This window comes from Helobdella robusta (assembly GCF_000326865.2).
Source record: "Helobdella robusta unplaced genomic scaffold HELROscaffold_2, whole genome shotgun sequence".
In the NCBI taxonomy this organism is placed as follows: domain Eukaryota; kingdom Metazoa; phylum Annelida; class Clitellata; order Rhynchobdellida; family Glossiphoniidae; genus Helobdella; species Helobdella robusta.
In genome coordinates this window covers 5,079,618-5,098,612 of record NW_008704083.1, presented here as the reverse complement: position 1 = coordinate 5,098,612, position 18,995 = coordinate 5,079,618, and the positions used below count along the sequence as shown (strand labels likewise).

At 31.5% G+C, this 18,995-nt stretch overlaps 3 protein-coding genes across 3 annotated transcripts; 2 read left to right on the top strand and 1 right to left on the bottom strand.

Annotated features, from left to right (window-relative positions):
- Positions 1 to 350: 350 nt before the first annotated feature.
- Positions 351 to 5,870, top strand: HELRODRAFT_65033 (hypothetical protein; the record flags this gene model as incomplete). The annotated part of the gene is made up of 2 exons (XM_009017404.1): positions 351 to 4,893; positions 5,695 to 5,870. The coding sequence occupies 2 exons, from the start codon at positions 351 to 353 to the stop codon at positions 5,868 to 5,870; spliced, it is 4,719 nt and encodes a 1,572-aa protein (XP_009015652.1).
- Positions 5,871 to 9,086: 3,216 nt separating this feature from the next.
- Positions 9,087 to 17,187, top strand: HELRODRAFT_63997 (hypothetical protein; the record flags this gene model as incomplete). Its single annotated transcript, XM_009017403.1, has 4 exons — positions 9,087 to 9,438; positions 12,009 to 12,200; positions 15,959 to 16,088; positions 16,890 to 17,187. The coding sequence occupies 4 exons, from the start codon at positions 9,087 to 9,089 to the stop codon at positions 17,185 to 17,187; spliced, it is 972 nt and encodes a 323-aa protein (XP_009015651.1).
- Positions 17,188 to 17,652: 465 nt separating this feature from the next.
- Positions 17,653 to 18,823, bottom strand: HELRODRAFT_160442 (hypothetical protein; the record flags this gene model as incomplete). Its single annotated transcript, XM_009017402.1, has 4 exons — positions 17,653 to 17,737; positions 18,079 to 18,156; positions 18,407 to 18,543; positions 18,791 to 18,823. The coding sequence occupies 4 exons, from the start codon at positions 18,821 to 18,823 to the stop codon at positions 17,653 to 17,655; spliced, it is 333 nt and encodes a 110-aa protein (XP_009015650.1).
- Positions 18,824 to 18,995: the final 172 nt, after the last annotated feature.

Below are 18,995 nucleotides of genomic sequence, written 5' to 3'. Positions count from 1 at the left end.
AAAGATTCACCAGAGAAGTAATTCAAGTAGTTGTTAGGGCATGTTCTGCAGATCAGAACCAAAGTGGTGTACATATGTTGATGAATAATATTAGAACATCAAAACTAGGAGAAGTAGGTTTCAATTCTTATTATAGCGAAATTTTTTTGAACATCCACATTCTTGATGAAAAAGATGAGCAAATAGCATTCAAAAATTCTTTTCTGATAATTAAAAATTTGTTAGGAATCTATCCTAGTTGCTATGAAAAATTTATTGCTTCTTTGGCATTGGTTGAACAAATATTCAGGAAACTAAAAACTGATTCCACATTTAAACATCACTCTGATGAAGATATAAATGCTGCTGACATGTTGTATAATGAAACAAAAATAATTTTCGATTTATTGGTTATTAAGGTTCAAAATGGAGAGGATATTTCAGCTAATGAAATTAGAATACCTCAAACCGCGCCAAATAACTTTAGAGATTTGAGTGTTTTTCCTGATATTAAAAACGACCTTCTTATTTGTGATGAACCTTTTTTAAGGCCTATTGAGCCTAAGAAAAAATTTGATGATATAGAGCAGTATTTAGATATTCATTTTCGATTGTTAAAAGAAGATTTTGTTCGACCTTTACGAAATGGAATTAAAGAATATCTTGCATCGCATGAAGACTTTTCTGTAAATAAATTGAAAAAGAAATTTTTTGATATAAAAGTTTATCAAAAAGCTCAAATTTTAAATCCTGAATGCTCAACGAATGGGATCTCATATAGAATTATTTTTGATGTAAGCAAGCTACAAAATGTAAAATGGGAATATAGTAAAAGATTTATTTATGGTTCATTACTCTGCTTTTCTCATGACAATTTTGAATCAATTTTTATCGCTACGGTTGTAGATAGGAAGCCTGAACTTCTTACTCATGGTATTTTGACTGTTAAATTTGAAAGTAACATCAGAATGCTAGAAAATTTTACAACATTAGAATTTGTTTTTATTGAAACATCTGCCTATTTTGAATCTTACAGACATATTTTAAATGCTTTGAAATCAATTGAAGAACAAAGTTTTCCATTTAATAATGTAATAATAAAATGTGAAAAAATTATTAGTCCACCTAAATATGTGCATTTAAACAGTGGTCTTAAGTTTGATTTTTCAGATTTGTTTCTTATTAACTCAAATCAAAATTTTCAAATTGTTACTTTAAGTGATACAAAAACTTGGCCTTTGAACACTGATATAAATTTTGATGCTTCCCAACTGGAAGCTTTAAAATCAGCATTTTTGTCAGAAGTTTGTCTCATTCAAGGACCACCTGGTACAGGAAAAACATTTATTGGCCTGAAGATTGTGCAACTTTTACATACAAATTGGAATGTCTGGAATAGTCCTGGAACTCGTCCTATTCTTGTGATTTGCTACACCAACCATGCATTAGACCAGTTTTTAGAAGGAATAGCCAAATTCATGACTAAAGGCATAGTAAGAGTTGGTGGACGAAGCAAAAGTAAAGAAATCGATAAATTTTTTTTAAAAAATATTAAGAGAAATGTGTTTTCAAGTAGAAGATTGCCACCTCATATATATGAAGGAAAAAAACATGTTCGAAATGAAATGTTAAATTTGGAGCGGGTGATTGAAGATGTAACAGCGCGTATAAAAATATTAGAAAATGGATTGATTCATGAAGACGTTATTAGACCGTTCATGTCTGAACACCACAAACCATTTTTTTCTTACTCTTTAAATGGGTCTAAAATACCTTTTTGGTTAGAAATTTATAGCTATGATTTTTCAGATGAAGAAATTGGTGATGAAAATGACGAAAATAAAAATATTAATGACGAAAATAAAGAAATTATCAAAGAGGAGAATAATGAAGAGTATATTGATGTAGCTCAGGAAGCTGATTTAGAAGAGTTGAAACGCATTTTAGATTTTGAAGAAGATATGAATTTTATTGATAAAAACAAATTAAAAAGTCAATTAATAAAAAAACAAGCTGTTGAAGATGCAGAAAAAATTATTGGTTATACATTTGAGCAAAAAGTTAATGAAGGTGAATGGAAAACACAGAGACAACAAAAAAAAAAGTTTAATAAATATATTCGTGAAATGTTGTTCAGCAGAGATGTGATGACAGAATCAGAAGCACATAAAGTCGGTAACATCAATAATCTCAGCTTAAAAAACAAATGGCGTCTTTACAGATTTTGGGTTAAAATGTATAAATCATCATTAAACGAAAAAATTAGAAATTCAGAAAATGAATATCAAATGTTAAGTGACCGTATGGTGGAACTAACAAATGAGGAAGATTGCTGGATTATGAATCAATCCAAATTGATAGGAATGACAACCACCGGTGCTGCAAGATATACCGGAGTTCTCAGCGAAATAAGACCAAAAATAGTTATTGTTGAAGAAGCGGCTGAAGTGTTGGAAGCTCACATAACCAGCAACTTAACATCTGGGTGTGAACATTTGATTCTTATAGGGGATCACAAACAGTTGAGACCGAATCCTAATGTTTTCAAGTTGGCAGTGGAATATAATCTTGACGTTTCTCTTTTTGAACGGTTGATAATGAATGACATTCCATATATAACTCTCAAAAAACAGCATCGTATGAGACCTCAAATAGCAGATATGGCTAGAATTATTTATCCAGATTTAGAAGATGATGTTTCTGTTTTATCTTACGAAAACGTAAAAGGGATAGCTTCAAATGTTTTTCTTATAAATCATAGCAATCCAGAGCAAACTGACACTGAACTAGCTAGCGTTTCAAACCAATTTGAAGCGGAATATTTGTCGAAACTTTGTCGCTACTTACTGCAGCAAGGTTATTTGCCTTCGCAAATTACTGTATTGACACCATATAGTGGACAAATGTTTTGTTTAAGAAAGTGCATGCCCAAACGTTTCTTTAATGGTATCACTATTTGTCCTATAGACAACTATCAAGGAGAAGAAAATGACATTATTCTTTTAAGCATGGTCAGAAGCAACGCAAATGACGTCATTGGATTTTTAAAAGATAACAACCGTATATGTGTGGCATTGACTCGGGCAAAAAAAGGTCTGTACGTTATTGGGAATTTTGACATGTTGAGACGTAAATCTGAATTGTGGGCCAAACTATTACAAGTTGCAACACGATATGACCCTCCTTTTTATGGGAACACGTTATTGTTATTATGCGAAAATCATCCTAATAAAAGCAAAACAGAAATAAACTGTCTCAAAGATTTTAATAAAGTGCCGGAAGGAGGATGTCTCATTCCCTGCAATTTTAGATTACAATGTGGACATGTATGTACTCGTTTGTGTCACGTATTTGATAAAGATCATAAAACCTTTAAATGCACAAAACCTTGTGCTAAAATTATTTGCACAAATAACCATGTTTGCCCCAAAAATTGCTGGGAAACATGTGGAAAATGTCTGATTTTGGTTGAGAAGCAGTTGGCAACTTGCAACCATTTCCATAAGATGCCTTGTTCGACTGATGCTGCTGATTTCATTTGCAAATTTCCTTGCCAAAAAATGTTACCTTGTAATCACAAATGTTCTAATTATTGTGGAGAAATATGCACAAGTGAATGCAAAACACAACTTTTAAAAAAATTATCTTGTGGTCATACTGAAAAAGTTAACTGCTGCGAAAAATCTAAATTGGTTTCATGTGCCGTGCCCTGTAAGGAATTGCTTGAATGTGGACATCACTGTGAAGGCACATGCGGAGATTGTTTTCAAGGCAAAGTGCACAAGGCATGCAGTCAGTCCTGCAGCAGGTCTCTTATTTGTGATCATAAATGCAAACAAACTTGTCATGAGTCATGCACTTCATGCAAACAACAATGCAATACCAAATGCGTTCATAGCAAATGTTCAAAACTTTGTGGGGAAATATGCACCAATTGTAATGAACAATGTGATTGGAAATGTGAACATTTCAAATGCTCTATGTTATGCCACCAGCCTTGTAATCGAAAAAAATGTGATCTTCCTTGTAAAAAATTTCTCGAGTGTAAACATCCTTGTGTGGGTATTTGTGGAGAGAAATGTCCAAAGCTCTGCAGGTTGTGTAACAAAAAACAACTTACTGAAATTTTTTTTGGCACAGAAGATGAGGACACTGCATGTTTTGTTCAACTTGATGATTGTGGTCATGTTCTAGAAGTTACTGGTCTTGACAGTTGGGTTAAGCAAAGTTTCAATGATTCGGCAATAAAATTTATTTGTTGTCCAAAATGTAAAACTCCTATTAGAAAAAACTTAAGATACGGAACTGAAATAAACACGATTTTTAACAAAATACAGTCGATAAAATTGAAAATTTTTGGTTTAGAAGCGGATATAAAATCTAAGACGTTGTTGCTATTAAAAAATGTGTCAGCCAAACATGTTACCTACAGACAAATGCTCCTTGAAAATCAACTGGGTTTGTCTGAATTAGAAAGCTTTAAAATAGGATATTCGTTATTGAAGCATAGCAAAGAATTATTATTCAAAAAATTTATTATCCAAGAGGATGGCTTGACAAAATTAAGAAACAGGATGAAAAAATCGATAACAACTTTGTCAAAGCAGGAAATCAAAGAAATGCAGTATGAAATAACAAGATATGATCTGATGGTAATGTTTGAAGAATGCAAACACCAAATTGAAAATAATAGCAATCCAAGACTAACCAATGAAAATCGAGAAACTTTTCAATATACTTTTAACCTTCTGAAAAACAAAAAATTAGATAAGAGTTTTGAAGAAACAGCAAGAAATGTTTTGAAAAGTACGTCAAAATTATTGACTGGCCTAGGAATTTCTCAAATTGAAAGAGTTCAAATTCTCCAAGCGCTGTCTGATGTTCATAGAGGAGCCTGGTTCGAATGCCCAAATGGTGCGTTTTTATTTGTAAATATTTATATATATATTGAAAATAATACTTTGACACAAGATTTGTGACATTTAAAAGTTCATTCATTAAGCATGTTTTGTTTGATATAAACTCAAACATACTTTCATATTTATAATTTAATAAAAATTCAGTGTAAAAAATTATATTCCAAAATACAAAATTTTTCATTTGCACAATGAATAGTAAAAAACGCGTTCTCCCACTCAACCACCATATTATGAACGAACAGAAAGCACACGAAGTCTCACTATTTTACGCAAAGGTTAAAGGTCATTCTCCCTAGTGTTCTTCCTTCAGAGGTATCAACGAGAAACGCACACAGCGTATATATGAATACGCGTGAAAACACGCATCAAACGCATAAGCTATGAGATTTCTGAAATGCAATACAATGTTAATAAAATAGAAATAAATGAAAAAAAAACAGTAAAAAAACTAAGATAAATACAGTTAGTAAATGCAGTTACTTTTGTGCAAACGTTAGAAATATAATAAACAATATTATTAAAGATATGTATTAGAATGAGATTGGACAGTTATAAACTGGAAATTCAGAACAAATGTAACATGTGGGTTGAACATTTACGACAAATGCAAAAAAGATTATTTTTGTAATTTTTTATCTTAAAATTTTGTAGTCTTGATTTGATCAGATCATTTATTTTCAGTATTATAACTGTCATGTTCACCGTAAACAGCCTTAGCAACGATAATTATTTGAAACTGTGATTAACATTAATTATTGTTACGATATAATATTTCTATCATTGAAATAATACGTAGGCCACCTGTATGCAATTGGAGATTGTGGAGGTGCTATGGAAGAGGGCAGATGTAATGAATGCAAGGCAGTGATAGGCGGCAGGAGTCACGCCCTACGAGCTGACAACAGATGGAACAATGAGATGGATGGATCGACTTCTACGGCTTGGCCCGGAACCCTCATGAATCCCCAATAGGTTGAAGCTATGCTGTCGACGCAGTTTCTATTAATGAATTGAAAAATATTTTTAATAGTAATTAATTTAATAGTAATTGATTTGATAAAAATTTAATTGTGCTTTGTTATAAACAATGACGTTTAGACGTTACATTTTCTATGTTCCGTGTAACAAATATCAAGAGGTAGAGCTATGATGAGTTAATTTTTTCTTAATATATTTACGTCTTTGAATTATCATCACATTTCATCTTATTGCACATTTATATTTACTTGATCAATCGCGGTTCAGTTACATTTTATTAAGGATGTTCAGTCCATAACATGTGTTTTTTTTTCTTCAAAAATTCATTTTTGTAATATGTGCTATTTTAACAAAACTTTTAGAATTTATTTTCTTACTACAAAACAATTCAATCGATATCAGATGTTTTTGGGCATAAAATTTAAAAGATCTGCAAAAAAGAAATTAAATAAAGCAAAATTATACTATAACACATAAGGTGATTTCAGAAGCGCAAAATGTATGGTTGCGCCGAAATGGCAATCTAAGTTTCAAAAGACTCGTAAAAAAAATCGATTGTTTTTGCATTTGTAGATTAGAGTAAAACTTGTTTAACTTTGTTTAAACTAAATTCGAGAAATATATTGATATTTTTATATATTGATATATATTAATATTGTTTTTGTTTATGGTTACAAGTGAAATTTTATAGCCAGTGCTCTATCTCTTTCGCTAGTTAATCAATTTTTTTCTTAAGGGCGTTGTTCTATTTTGATACATTTCGATTATGGACACCATTATTTTATATTTTTGTGGAACCAAGTACATATAAACACACGTCCACACAAACACACACAGACACACACATATATATATATAATATTTTATGAAACCAACTACATACACGCCCACACACACACACACACATACACACACACACACATGTATATATATATATAATATTGGAGTCAGTCGGCAGATTAAATACCATATGTCAATATTAACTGGTTGTCAACATTTTTTTATTAGAATTTATTATGATTTAATGAAATTTGACCATATTTCGGCTTACTTTACACAGTCTGGTTTATTATCCATTAATCGATTGTATATTTTAAGAGTTTTTTTTATAGGTTAATCGTATTAAATATGTATCCTCAGTTTCATTCCTGGTTGGTGACTTCCTCTTCGGCTGGTGTTGCGCCATACCCCGATTTATCGTCCTATTTTATCAAGAACTGTACTACATTCAAATTTTGTTTTAAACTTTGGTATAAAGTTGTGGGCATCGCTCCCTTTTGAATCAACATCGGGTATTAGTTTGGGAAGGTTTAAGAAAACAGTTATTCAATTATTGTTGTCTAACTATTATACATAACTCTTTGGTTTTCCGTTTTTCGTTTATTTTTCTTTACAGACTTAAATTTTGTTTCATTTTTTAGTAAATTTCTGCTATATATATAAGTGCTTCTATTACTGTTGGCAATCGAATATGAACGTTCAACAAAATTTGCTTTTGAAGCTAACTTGACAATCGTTGAAAGCTATAACACTGATGTTGGAGATAGAGATCAGTGAAGTTATAACATTTACCACAATATATATACATATATATTTCATATAATTTTACATTCCGTCACATTTACGTTATTGTAGTATATTTATAATTCCTGTTTAGGACATAACGCTAAATTTTATCCCTTCTATCCATTTATTATGATATTATTTTAGAATCATTTTTGATAACATTTTTTAAAAAGAAAATTTGTTAATATTTGCCAAATATTAAACACTTTGTATGTATTTATGTTTAATCAATTGGTTAAGGAATTTTTTTTCAAATTTAAATTTTTGAATTTTTTTGCTGTTAAATAAATAAAAGATTTTTAAAATTGACGAAAATCAATCTTTCTTAAACACAAAACAAAACCCTCTTCATTTTTGGGTCCCATAAAACGAATCGGTGGCAACCCGCGTGCTACAGTTCTCCCATCTTTGCCCTGAAGCGTATGCACAAAATATTTGGCATTATTGTATTAACATTGTTTTTCAAGAAAAAACTAAGATATAAACGCCCTAGAAAACATAATTTATCCCATATCTATCTAAATTCATACAATTTATATATTTCATAGCTGAAATTTTAATTAATAAAAACAAACCAAAAGTACAACATTTGATTTTCGTTGTTGAAGCCTAACTTGACCACTTAAAATGCATTAACGAAAATTTTTTATCTGATATCATTCATAGAGATAAGAAAACGTCATGATAGCATTCTACATCACCATCAGCATATTTAATATGTAAGTATGACTATGCTGGTTAAGCACATTATAAAACTTGTTTTTCTCTCTTCAACATCAAATCTGAAGGAGTTGAATCATGCGTTCTATGAATTAGTCTATAAATTTTTTTAGTAGAAATAAAAACATTATTAATACTAATGGCAAAAAAATAATTGTTATTACAGGTTGCTTCTGAGTTGTTTTGAACAAATATTATTGCTTTATTTATATTATAACTCCTCTAATGTGATTGCTATAAAAAACGTTGTTGTAATTATATTTTGCAATAATTTATGCTCGTAATCATCTACTAGTTCTTCATCCTCGTCGTTATTCGCATCTTCTTCTTCTTCTTCATCATCATCATCTTCATCCTCACCGTACGAACTGTTTTGATGCACTCCATGCAGCTTGTGCATCTTGTAATGTTATAACGTGGATGCTATCATTTATTCATAAAAATTTTTGGACTCTATTTAAACTGGCAATGTAGTTCTGTTTATTTTTGCCGGCTTGTTGCAATTGCTGAAATATCGAAAAACTTAATGCACTAAAAAAAATTTTATTGTCATTGTTGAAAATCCATTTTTACATGTGATAAATAACTTAGGGTTTTTTAAGCTGGATTTTAGATTTTTAAAATTTTGATGATAAAATGCAGCAAGTCATCCTGATTTTCAGCGTTGCCTTGGCTTTTGCAACCGTTGCAACAAGTACAAACAAGCACAAAACTACAAGCAACGAAAAGTTTTCTTCCACCAAACATGTCGGTGACGTTGTAAAAAGTGGCTGGCCGAACTCTGATGTTTTGAATGGGAGAGCGTACGATGTTGGGTCGTGGTCTTCGAGACAACAAAACTACAAAGTGCCTAGTTATCAACCAGTTCGCAGACAGCAGCCGCAACATCTGTCGGAAAGTCAAAAAGTTAATCAGCAAAATAAAATGTCAAAATTCAAATCAAAACAGCAAAAATTTAAAAAACAGCAAAAAGAAAAACAGAAAAATGAAATAGAATTGGAACCTCTGCTTGGTCTCGATCAGTCTAAAAATTACAACAAACTGCTGGACAATGGGAACTCAAAAATAAATGTCGTCAAACAAACGTATGAACATTTGAACCAGACGCAGCAGGAGTCAGGCTGCAGAAGTGCCAAACTTTGTTGCCAGGGTAAGGACAACACGTGTGTTACACTCGGCAGAAGAATGAACGGCAAGAACACTGTAACGTGTTTCTGTGACTCTGTCTGCCTCCCTCTGGGAGACTGCTGCACTGACTACCAGGAGGAATGTCCAAGTATGTTGTACAATATCTTTTGTGTTTCAAACCAGTAACAATATGCGTAACATTTCTCATTGCGATTACATGCTCACCATTATTGTATAACTGATTTTATTTTGAATTATCGAAATTATGCACATAAAATATTTTATAAAACTTGCATCAACTACTTTCAATTGCATTCCTACTAATATTTTGATAGTACAATATTTTCACTGTTAAAATTTATTGAACTAAATTTATGATGGTTTGTATGTATAGGGTAGTAATTTCATATACATACATATATACATATATATATATATGTATATAATATATATGTATATTTATATATACATTGTATGTAGAGTAGACTGTAATTTGTTGTTGTTTTGATGGTAAGAACAGCTGATATTTGAAATAATAGATGCTCCTCTCGTCTACCGTACATATTTCGTTCATCTTTTCACTTGCTTTCTTTTTTCACTCTCGCTATCTCTATATACTAAGCTTACTTCATATTAATTTCCCTTATTTCTGTAAATTATTCAGTCGAATATATTTATATAACAAAATTCGTAATATTTAATAACGTGGATTAAAAACAAAATAAGTTCTTGATGGCAGAAAGTTGAAATGAAATAACACCGAAATCAAATTTAACCTAAAATGAATAGAACTGCTAGATCAGTAACAGTTTCAGTTCAGACGATCCGTCAGCATTCAGGCAGCGTCACGACGGTCGATAAGCATCAAATAAAACAATTTAATTAAATCATAATTTATCGTTTTTTTCTCTTTATCACGTTCTTTTTCATTGCCTCTTTAATTTATTTTCTGTTTCTATTGAACATAACTAAAAGAACCATTCGCAAGTGCAACGTACATGCAGAAATATCACTTGCTATTCAGAAGCCGCAACATTCTGCAACAACATTCAGAACTGCAAAATTACAAGTTATTTCTTTCATTTCAGTTAACTTAACTTCAAATGCACAACACTTACACACACGTCACACATTCACACACACACACACACACACATCACACAATCCTACACACACACACTTCATACAATCTCACACATCACACGATCTTTCACAAACACACACACATCACACACAAATGAAACATCATCTCATCTGGTCCGTCTGTAATGTAATCGCATCAAAACTTTTAATAAAATTCCACTGCGTTTAACAGCGGCGCTCTGGTGAAATTTATGGGATAGTTAGTTTTCAATGAACCAGACTGCTTGCTGCTCTTCAGTAGTATTCCATCATCATTACCCCATCGTCGTTATCATTATCATCATCATTTTCCTCATCATCATTTTTCATTCATCATCATCGTTGTTATCATCGTCACATTGCTTCACCGTGGCGTTATGAAAATATGATCATTCTAATTTATTACCACAATCAGATTAATCATTATATAACCAGCACCATCTTCTTCGATTGCATCACTCATCGTAAATCTTATCATCACACGTCTCTGAAAATTAAATCCTCTTTTTTATTTACTCTGCTGGCATAACTCTACTTAGGCAAGCAAATACTTCAATATTCCGAATTCCTAATCTTTGGTAACTTGTGTGCCTAATTGAGCTAGTGAATATCGTAAAACGTAATGTGTTGAATTAATGGCATGCACACATAAGCTCGTAAAAGTATATGATGGATGTATTTTGTTTGATGCTTGACACATGTGCTTATGCCTATGCATACCTAGATCCTACCTACCTTAATGTACTTGAATCTTATCTACGCATATTATATATATATATATATATATATATATATATATATATATATATATATATATATATATATATATGTTATATATATACATATATATATACTAGAGAATTTATATAGCGCCTTTTAAATTTCTCAAAGGCGCTGCTTAAGTCGTTAATTTATGTTTGAGTTATCTAAATACAATTTTTGATATCATTTACAAAATGTATCAAGCTGCTAAGCTGTAGCACCGCAATCTATTAAACAATAATTGAGCTAAACACAACCACAGACATGACAACAGCAAGACAACTACAACACACATGTGACTTGCGGATTGATTGGAATACTTTGCATCACGCCGTTCGTTGCAGCTTCAATTCTATTGAATTATGCAGTAACAGCTGTTCATTCATAATCATCGTTTCCACCATCATCGTCGTATCAATCATCATAATCATCATAGCCAACAAATTTATGGTCCTAATCATTGTCATCATGAACATCATCGTCATCATGAACATCATCATCATCATCGTCATCGTCATCATCATCACGATCATCATCATCATCGTCGTCATCATCATCTTAGCAATTACACGAGCACCCTCGTGCATTAGTTCTAACTGTCAGCATATAAGAATTGTTTAAACTTGTATTCATTAATATTTCCCGTTGTAGCTTGTTTATAATTTATTGATTCTAAATATTTGTTTTTCAATTTCGATCAAACATTCAACAACATAAAATGTAAAAAAATTCAGATAACGTATTGAACAATTAAATTTACAAATACATACATAGATATATTAATACATACAAGCATACATACAAGCAACCATACATAAATGAAAAATTTGACAGAAGTGGACTGCGTGGTGGGCGAGTGGGGGGAGTGGTCTGATTGTGACGTCAAATGTGGCTACGGAGCCAAGCAGAGGGAGAGGAAAGTTTTGGTGGAGAGTAAGAACGGCGGGAAGAAGTGCGAACCGACCGTGCAGAAGCAAGCCTGCGAAAACAAAATCTGCAAACAAACCAGGTCAGCCAGTCTGATGAGTGGGGCAGGAGGAGGAGGAGGAGGAGGAGGAGGAGGATGGAGTGGGGAGGAAATGACAGGTTGGTGGTGGGGGTGATGATTGTGTGATGATGTGAAGGACGTGTCAGTTAATGATGTGACGTTGGATGTAGTGATGGATGGGTCTGTCGATGATGTCATCTCTCGGTGAGATGATTACTTTTTTGTCATTGAGCAGATTCGGCTGCAAACTGTTTCATACTTAGATAGAAATTAAACTTTTTTACCAAAAATACAGAACAAATAATACGATGCAGTTTAGACGCATAAACACGGAGTGATATGATGTTTTTATATGAAGTATGTGCTAAAATTGATGTGATGTGATAATATGATAGTTAATGTTATGTGACGATAAGTTAATGTTATGTGGTGTGAAAAAAATATGAAGGGCTTATCTATGTATTAGTTGTGACCTGTTTGCGCCAATGTAATCATTTACATCGTTATTAACTTTGTTAGATAAACTTGCTAATGTTTGTTTGTTTTGCTTGTATTCATTTTTTTCCTTCTTTTTCACTTTTATTTATCCATTTTTCTTTAAAATTTGCAAACTCGCAACTACATTTTAGACATTAACACTGCTGTTAATAATATTGCAGCGGCTCTCAAATCTCCATTCACGGCACTGATTCATTCCTAATTATTTTCTTCCTTCTTTTCTAATCAAAAAACATTTGTTGAATATTTTATAACCATTTTTAGAGAGTGTAGGCACGCATCATCCAACAGATTGTCATTACGGTGCAATACAACACATCACTAACAAACCTTACAATTAAAAACACTCAACGTAGTATTTCCAATGAATTCTTCAACAACCAGACAGACTACCATCTAATTATTCAATTCACTACTTACTAGTGGCGCAACAAACCTTTCAACCGACGCATCTACAACTACCTCTGCCGACAAATGTAATTAATTAATTTATTAACTTCAGCATTAATCTATGTCAATTATGACTGTGAATAATGTATGGCGATCCTATTCATAACAGTAAACTGTATATACATCATCGATTTCATCAAATTTATCATAATTCTCTCTTTATCTTAATTTATCATAATTCTCATAATATCTCTCTTTCTTTCTCTCTTTTTTTCTTTCTCTCTCTTTCTTTTACTCTCTCTCTCTCTTTCTCTCTCTTCCTTTCTATATATATATATATATATATATTATATATATATATATTTATATATATATATATATATATATTTATATATATATTGTAAACATCGCCGTAAATTCATCACAATAATTTTTTCATTGCCATTAAACAAACATTCTAATTAATATTAACACTTTGAAATCATAGTCGTCATCATCGTCATCGTCGTCGTCATCTTCATCATTCGCGTCAAAACATTTTTATTAATCATCTCGTTGTTCTGATAAAGTTCACTTCTACTCACACGAGCACCAACCAACCAGAAGCCTTGCAGACGTTTACGAAAATAATAACAAATTCCATTCATTCATCCATCTTTTATCCAGCAATCAATCAATCAATCCGCCCATATTATCAGTCTATCCATTTCTCTATCCGTCTAATCCATCATATGCCTTTCAACAATTGGTATAGAAATCGAACTTTCTTTATAAACATTTAGTTATTCATGCATTCATTCATTCATTCATGCATTTATTTATTCATGCGTTATCCATTCGTCTCTCGCTTCATACCAACATAACACACTACAACAACAAATAATTTATTTCTCGCAAAACAACAACATACAAAGTAAACATATTCAGCCAACAGCCAACTTGCATCACACCTATAATCACAACAACACATTTTACTAAATTTACAACAACATACAACAAAAATAACTCGCACGCACACACACAAACAATGGAGCACCATATCTGTCCAGACAGACTTGACAAAAAAAATCACAGCGCACTACAAACGCTTTATTTAAATTTTTACAATAATCCATTCATGTTTGCGTTCATGGTATGTACGTATGTATTTATATATTTTTGTGTGTATGTGCAGGGGCGAATCTAGATAACTTTGAAGGGAGTTCCAACATTTTAAAAATGTTTAAACTTTAAAATTGGAGGTGGAGGGCCAAGGAGCTAACCCAATTTGTACTAGTGTGGCTAAAATTAGGTCGGTGACCTTTTTTGCCGTTCAAGTCAATTTTTTGCCGATTTTTTACCAAAGAATACATTTTTATGCCCAGAAGATTGATTACTACATGGATATAATAAAAAACTACCGGCTTTATCACTATATCTGCCCAACACTCCAAAAAACATTGAGCTATAGAACGTTTTCAGTAATACACAATGATAACTATTCGGTTTATTCAAGATAGTATACATCAAAAACGTCAAGATTTTCATTGCCAAATTAAACATTTTTATACTTAGGAGATTGAGTACTACGTGAATCTTTTAAAAAACTACCCGCTTAATCCACTCTATCAGCCAGTGCCTCAAAATAATCGAATTATAGTGTATAGTACATAATTAATAGATGTTCAGTCGAGTTTTTGTTTACTACAAAAATTTTTGGCAGACTTTTGACTAAAACCGAGTTCTACTGGCTTTTAATAAAATACTGCTCAGAACGAGGGAGTCATGGCTCCCTTAGATCCGCCACTGCGTGTGTGTTTATATGTATGTGTGTGTGTGTGTGTGTGTGTGTGTGTGTGTGTGTGTGTGTGTGTGTGTGTGTGTGTGTGTGTGTGTGTGTGTGTGGTGTGGGTTTGTATATATGTATGTATGTATGTATGTATGTATGTATGTATGTATGTATGTATGTATGTATGTATGTATGAATAAAAGTTTTTTATGGTTCACCATGTAATCTAACATTCTTCCGTGCAATAGCAAAGATGCCACTACAATAATTCACGATATATATGTGTATTTTATTTACCATAGTGCCTCTCTCTCTCTCTTTATATATATATATATATATATATATATATATATATTATACAGTTTTCAAGAAAATCAACCGCGTTAATACATTTATTATGTTTATACATTAATTTTTTAAGTTTTATAATTAAAATTTTATTATAATTATTTAATTTATTAAGTAAAAAACTAAAATTATTATTGTTCATGAATATTCAAGTTTTCTAATTAAAATTTTATTATAATTATTTAATTTATTAAGTAAAAAACTAAAACTATAATAAAAATTAAAATATATATTATATATATATATGCAATTATTAAAAATCACAACATGTTCCGCCTTATTTAACTTCCTGTTTTATTTTTTCATTTTTCTAAGAAGAAGAAGAATAACGGTAGATCGTAAATCATTCTCAAGTTTCTTGAGTTCAAAACTAAAATTCGATATGATAAAAAGGTGGTATAGAATGTTTTTTATTGATAATACTTGAAAAAGTTCCAAGACGAAAATGCGCCCACAAAACCTTTCAAGTGTTCATCTCATAAAGGTTATTAAAGCATTTCCATCTGAGCATATAGGAAGTTTTTAACGAGTTACTTTCACTAAATATGGTTTCATTGTATTGATATTTCGACCGTTGAACACTGAAGCATAATATCGCATATTCATCATTCACTTGAACGTACAATACACTCGTCCACAAAAAATTTATCGACCATTGATTTATCATACAAACATTTTAACATGTTGTTTATACATCTCAATTGTTTAGGTACGTGTATATACGCTACATTTTGTTCATGGCTGAAAGGTCGAGAAGAGATTCAACATTTAAGTATCTTATTTTTTTTAAAGAAATTGGTCGTATTGTGCAGTCCTCGTTGAGTCATTGGAGAACTTACAAAGAATATGATCCGTACAATGACATCAGAAAGCACATTTATGAAAGAAACGGCAACACTGCTCTTAATAATTTACAACCAACGTTGGTTACATTTATTTTAAAACATTTCTAAGCTTTTGCTTTCTTACACCCAATATATATTGCACATTTAACACACACACACACACACACACACACACACACACACACACACACACACACACACACACACACACATATATATATATATATATATATATATATATACATATATACATATATATATATGTGATATGCAAATATTGATAAAGATCACAGCATGTTCCGCATTAGTTAGCTTCCTATTTAATTATTTTTCTATTTCTCTAACGGTAGATCTTAAGTTCAAAACTAAAATTTTTATTCATTTTATGCATGATATAACAGGAAAGCTTTCTCGGTATTCCTATACCATCTTCGGTGTTCGAATTGATACCTTGTGTATGTGGCCAAATGCTTAAGTATATATATACCTTGTCTCTACAATGTTAATTCATTGTTTGTTTATTGTGAATACTTAACAAAGAATTAACATTTTAGAGATGCAGTATATATATATATATATATATATATATATATATATATATATATATATAACAATAATAATAATTGGCCACATACACAACGTATCAATTCAAACACCAAAGATGGTATAGGAATACCGAAAAAAGCATTTTTGTTCTATCATGCTTAAAATAAATGAAAATTTGGTTTTGAACTGAAAAAACTTGACAATGATTTAAGATCTATCGTTAAAAAAATTAAATAGAAGCTAGTTAACGCGGAACATGTTATGATGTTCATCAGCAATTGCATTTAATTTAACACACACACACACACACATATATATTTCTTTTTTTATAGGTACTGTTCCGTCTACAAATTGATTCAAGTTCATCCTCGTTGTCAGGCGAACCTCTTGCTGATTGATCATTCTCCGCCTCTGAAACACGACATGAGGGTCTGCGTGGAATGTCAGTACACTGCCTCACAAGCAGTTCTTGGTGACCGTTGTTATGGTCACGGAGTTTACGAGAGAGAGACAAGATGGCTATCACTGAACAAACGCGGTTGCTACGGTACGTGGATAAAAGAAACGAAAAAGGAGAACTGCTTATGCGCCGATTCTCACCCCGACCTTCCCAGTTACATATTCGTATGAGATATTTGTAATGCTCTCTGTCAACCAATTAACATTTTAGGACGGTTTTTTGTACCACTTTTTAGATTTATTTTTCATCATATTGAATTTATTTTAAAATGACATTCAATTTTATCTATCACAAAAAAGTAACGTAGACCGCTAATTCTAAGCATGGCATGCACGATGTTGCCTAGGCAGATAACTTTCTCGTCTCTTCCTTCCCTGTGTATCTGCTCTTAGTCTCTAGTCAATGTTTCAAGCAGATATATGCAATTATTCTATTTTATGGACAAGACAATTTATAGTTTCATATAGCTAGAATTTGTGTAACTTTCTTTCTATGAGCTCAAAATTTAATCTGATGTTTCCAAAAGATATTGTAAAATAAATGCTATAAAGCAGGAGTCCATATAAGAGTAATTTTTTTTTAATTTTTTATTTGTTTATTAACAATACATTTAAAAGCAAAAAATGCGGCAATATTCAACCCAAGACATCAAACATCCAGTTGGATCCAGTGTCAACCACTCTCACGTCGTCTTTAAATAATTCTTTGAAAAGTGCATCTCTGCAGCAATCAATTTGTAAATGGTTAACACATTAAATAATGCAAAAAAATAAGTGATTGAAATCAAAACTATCAGTAAAAATTAAATTGGTTGAAATCAATTAAAAAATATATTTAAAAATAATTGATAATAAAAAATATATAACGACCTTTTGATCAGACCAGGTTGAATTATTTTTGACAGGAGCCATAAAATCAACTAACTTCTTGTGAATGTTATATCGTAATACAAAAGTCACAAACAAATTCAGATGCATTGCAACTCGAATATTGTATATGATTCAATTAACATGAAAATGTGACGACAGCATAATTTGTTATAAAAAAAAACGTAGCAGAACCTTGTTTTTCTGCCTTTGCTGGCCCGCTGATCTATTTGTTTTTTTGTCTTTCTTAACTTATTCAATTCAGCCCACTGCCTGTTTGACGTAATGTAAAAAAAAACTTCAAATGTAGTTGTAGCTGAAACGCGATAGATACAAAAAGTAAGATGTGAGTGAAAACAAATAAAAATAATAATGAAACAAATAAGACAGAATACAAGAACATTGCAAATGGAGGTAGGCGTTAATAAATTCTGGAAAAATGTATTGTAATCATTAGCGTGAAATACTATTTCCATTGATTTCAATACTATTACAGTACTAAATATGAGTTAGATATACCAACTTGCTTATGGCCATCATGTCTTTTGTGTTCCTATTTTTTCTGTTGGTCATCTCAACGAGAATGTGCTGATAAAAATCTCCATCATCAAAAATCTCGTCATCTCTTTCCTCCTCAACTTTACGAACAGGTAACGTCTGCTGTTGTGAAAAAAGCATGCTTTGAACATTTTAAACATAAATATGCGTAAAAAAAATTAAGAGTCCAAAGAAGATAAGACTATTAATGGAGATAATGAGATCGGGAGAAGAAATATTTCATGCACGCAACTAGCTCAATAAAAAACTAGTTTACTCAAGAAGGAGTATGAAAAGAGGAGAAAAATTAAAAGAACATCTGCATGTAGTTAACGTGTAGGAGCAATAATAAGTGAGAATGCAAACTAACATAAGGATCGTTTGGCTCACCACTGATGCACATGTTGGTTGTTTTAAGACTCACATCCTCAATGTTGCTGTTGCAATTGTTAGTTTTATTGTCTGGTTGTTTTCCAAAAATTTTGTACGTACTGCGTTTTAATCTCGTCCTTTCAATCAACCTACTTCTGTCTTGTAAGATCTAATTAAAATTAATACGGTGTCGCGGAAATTAA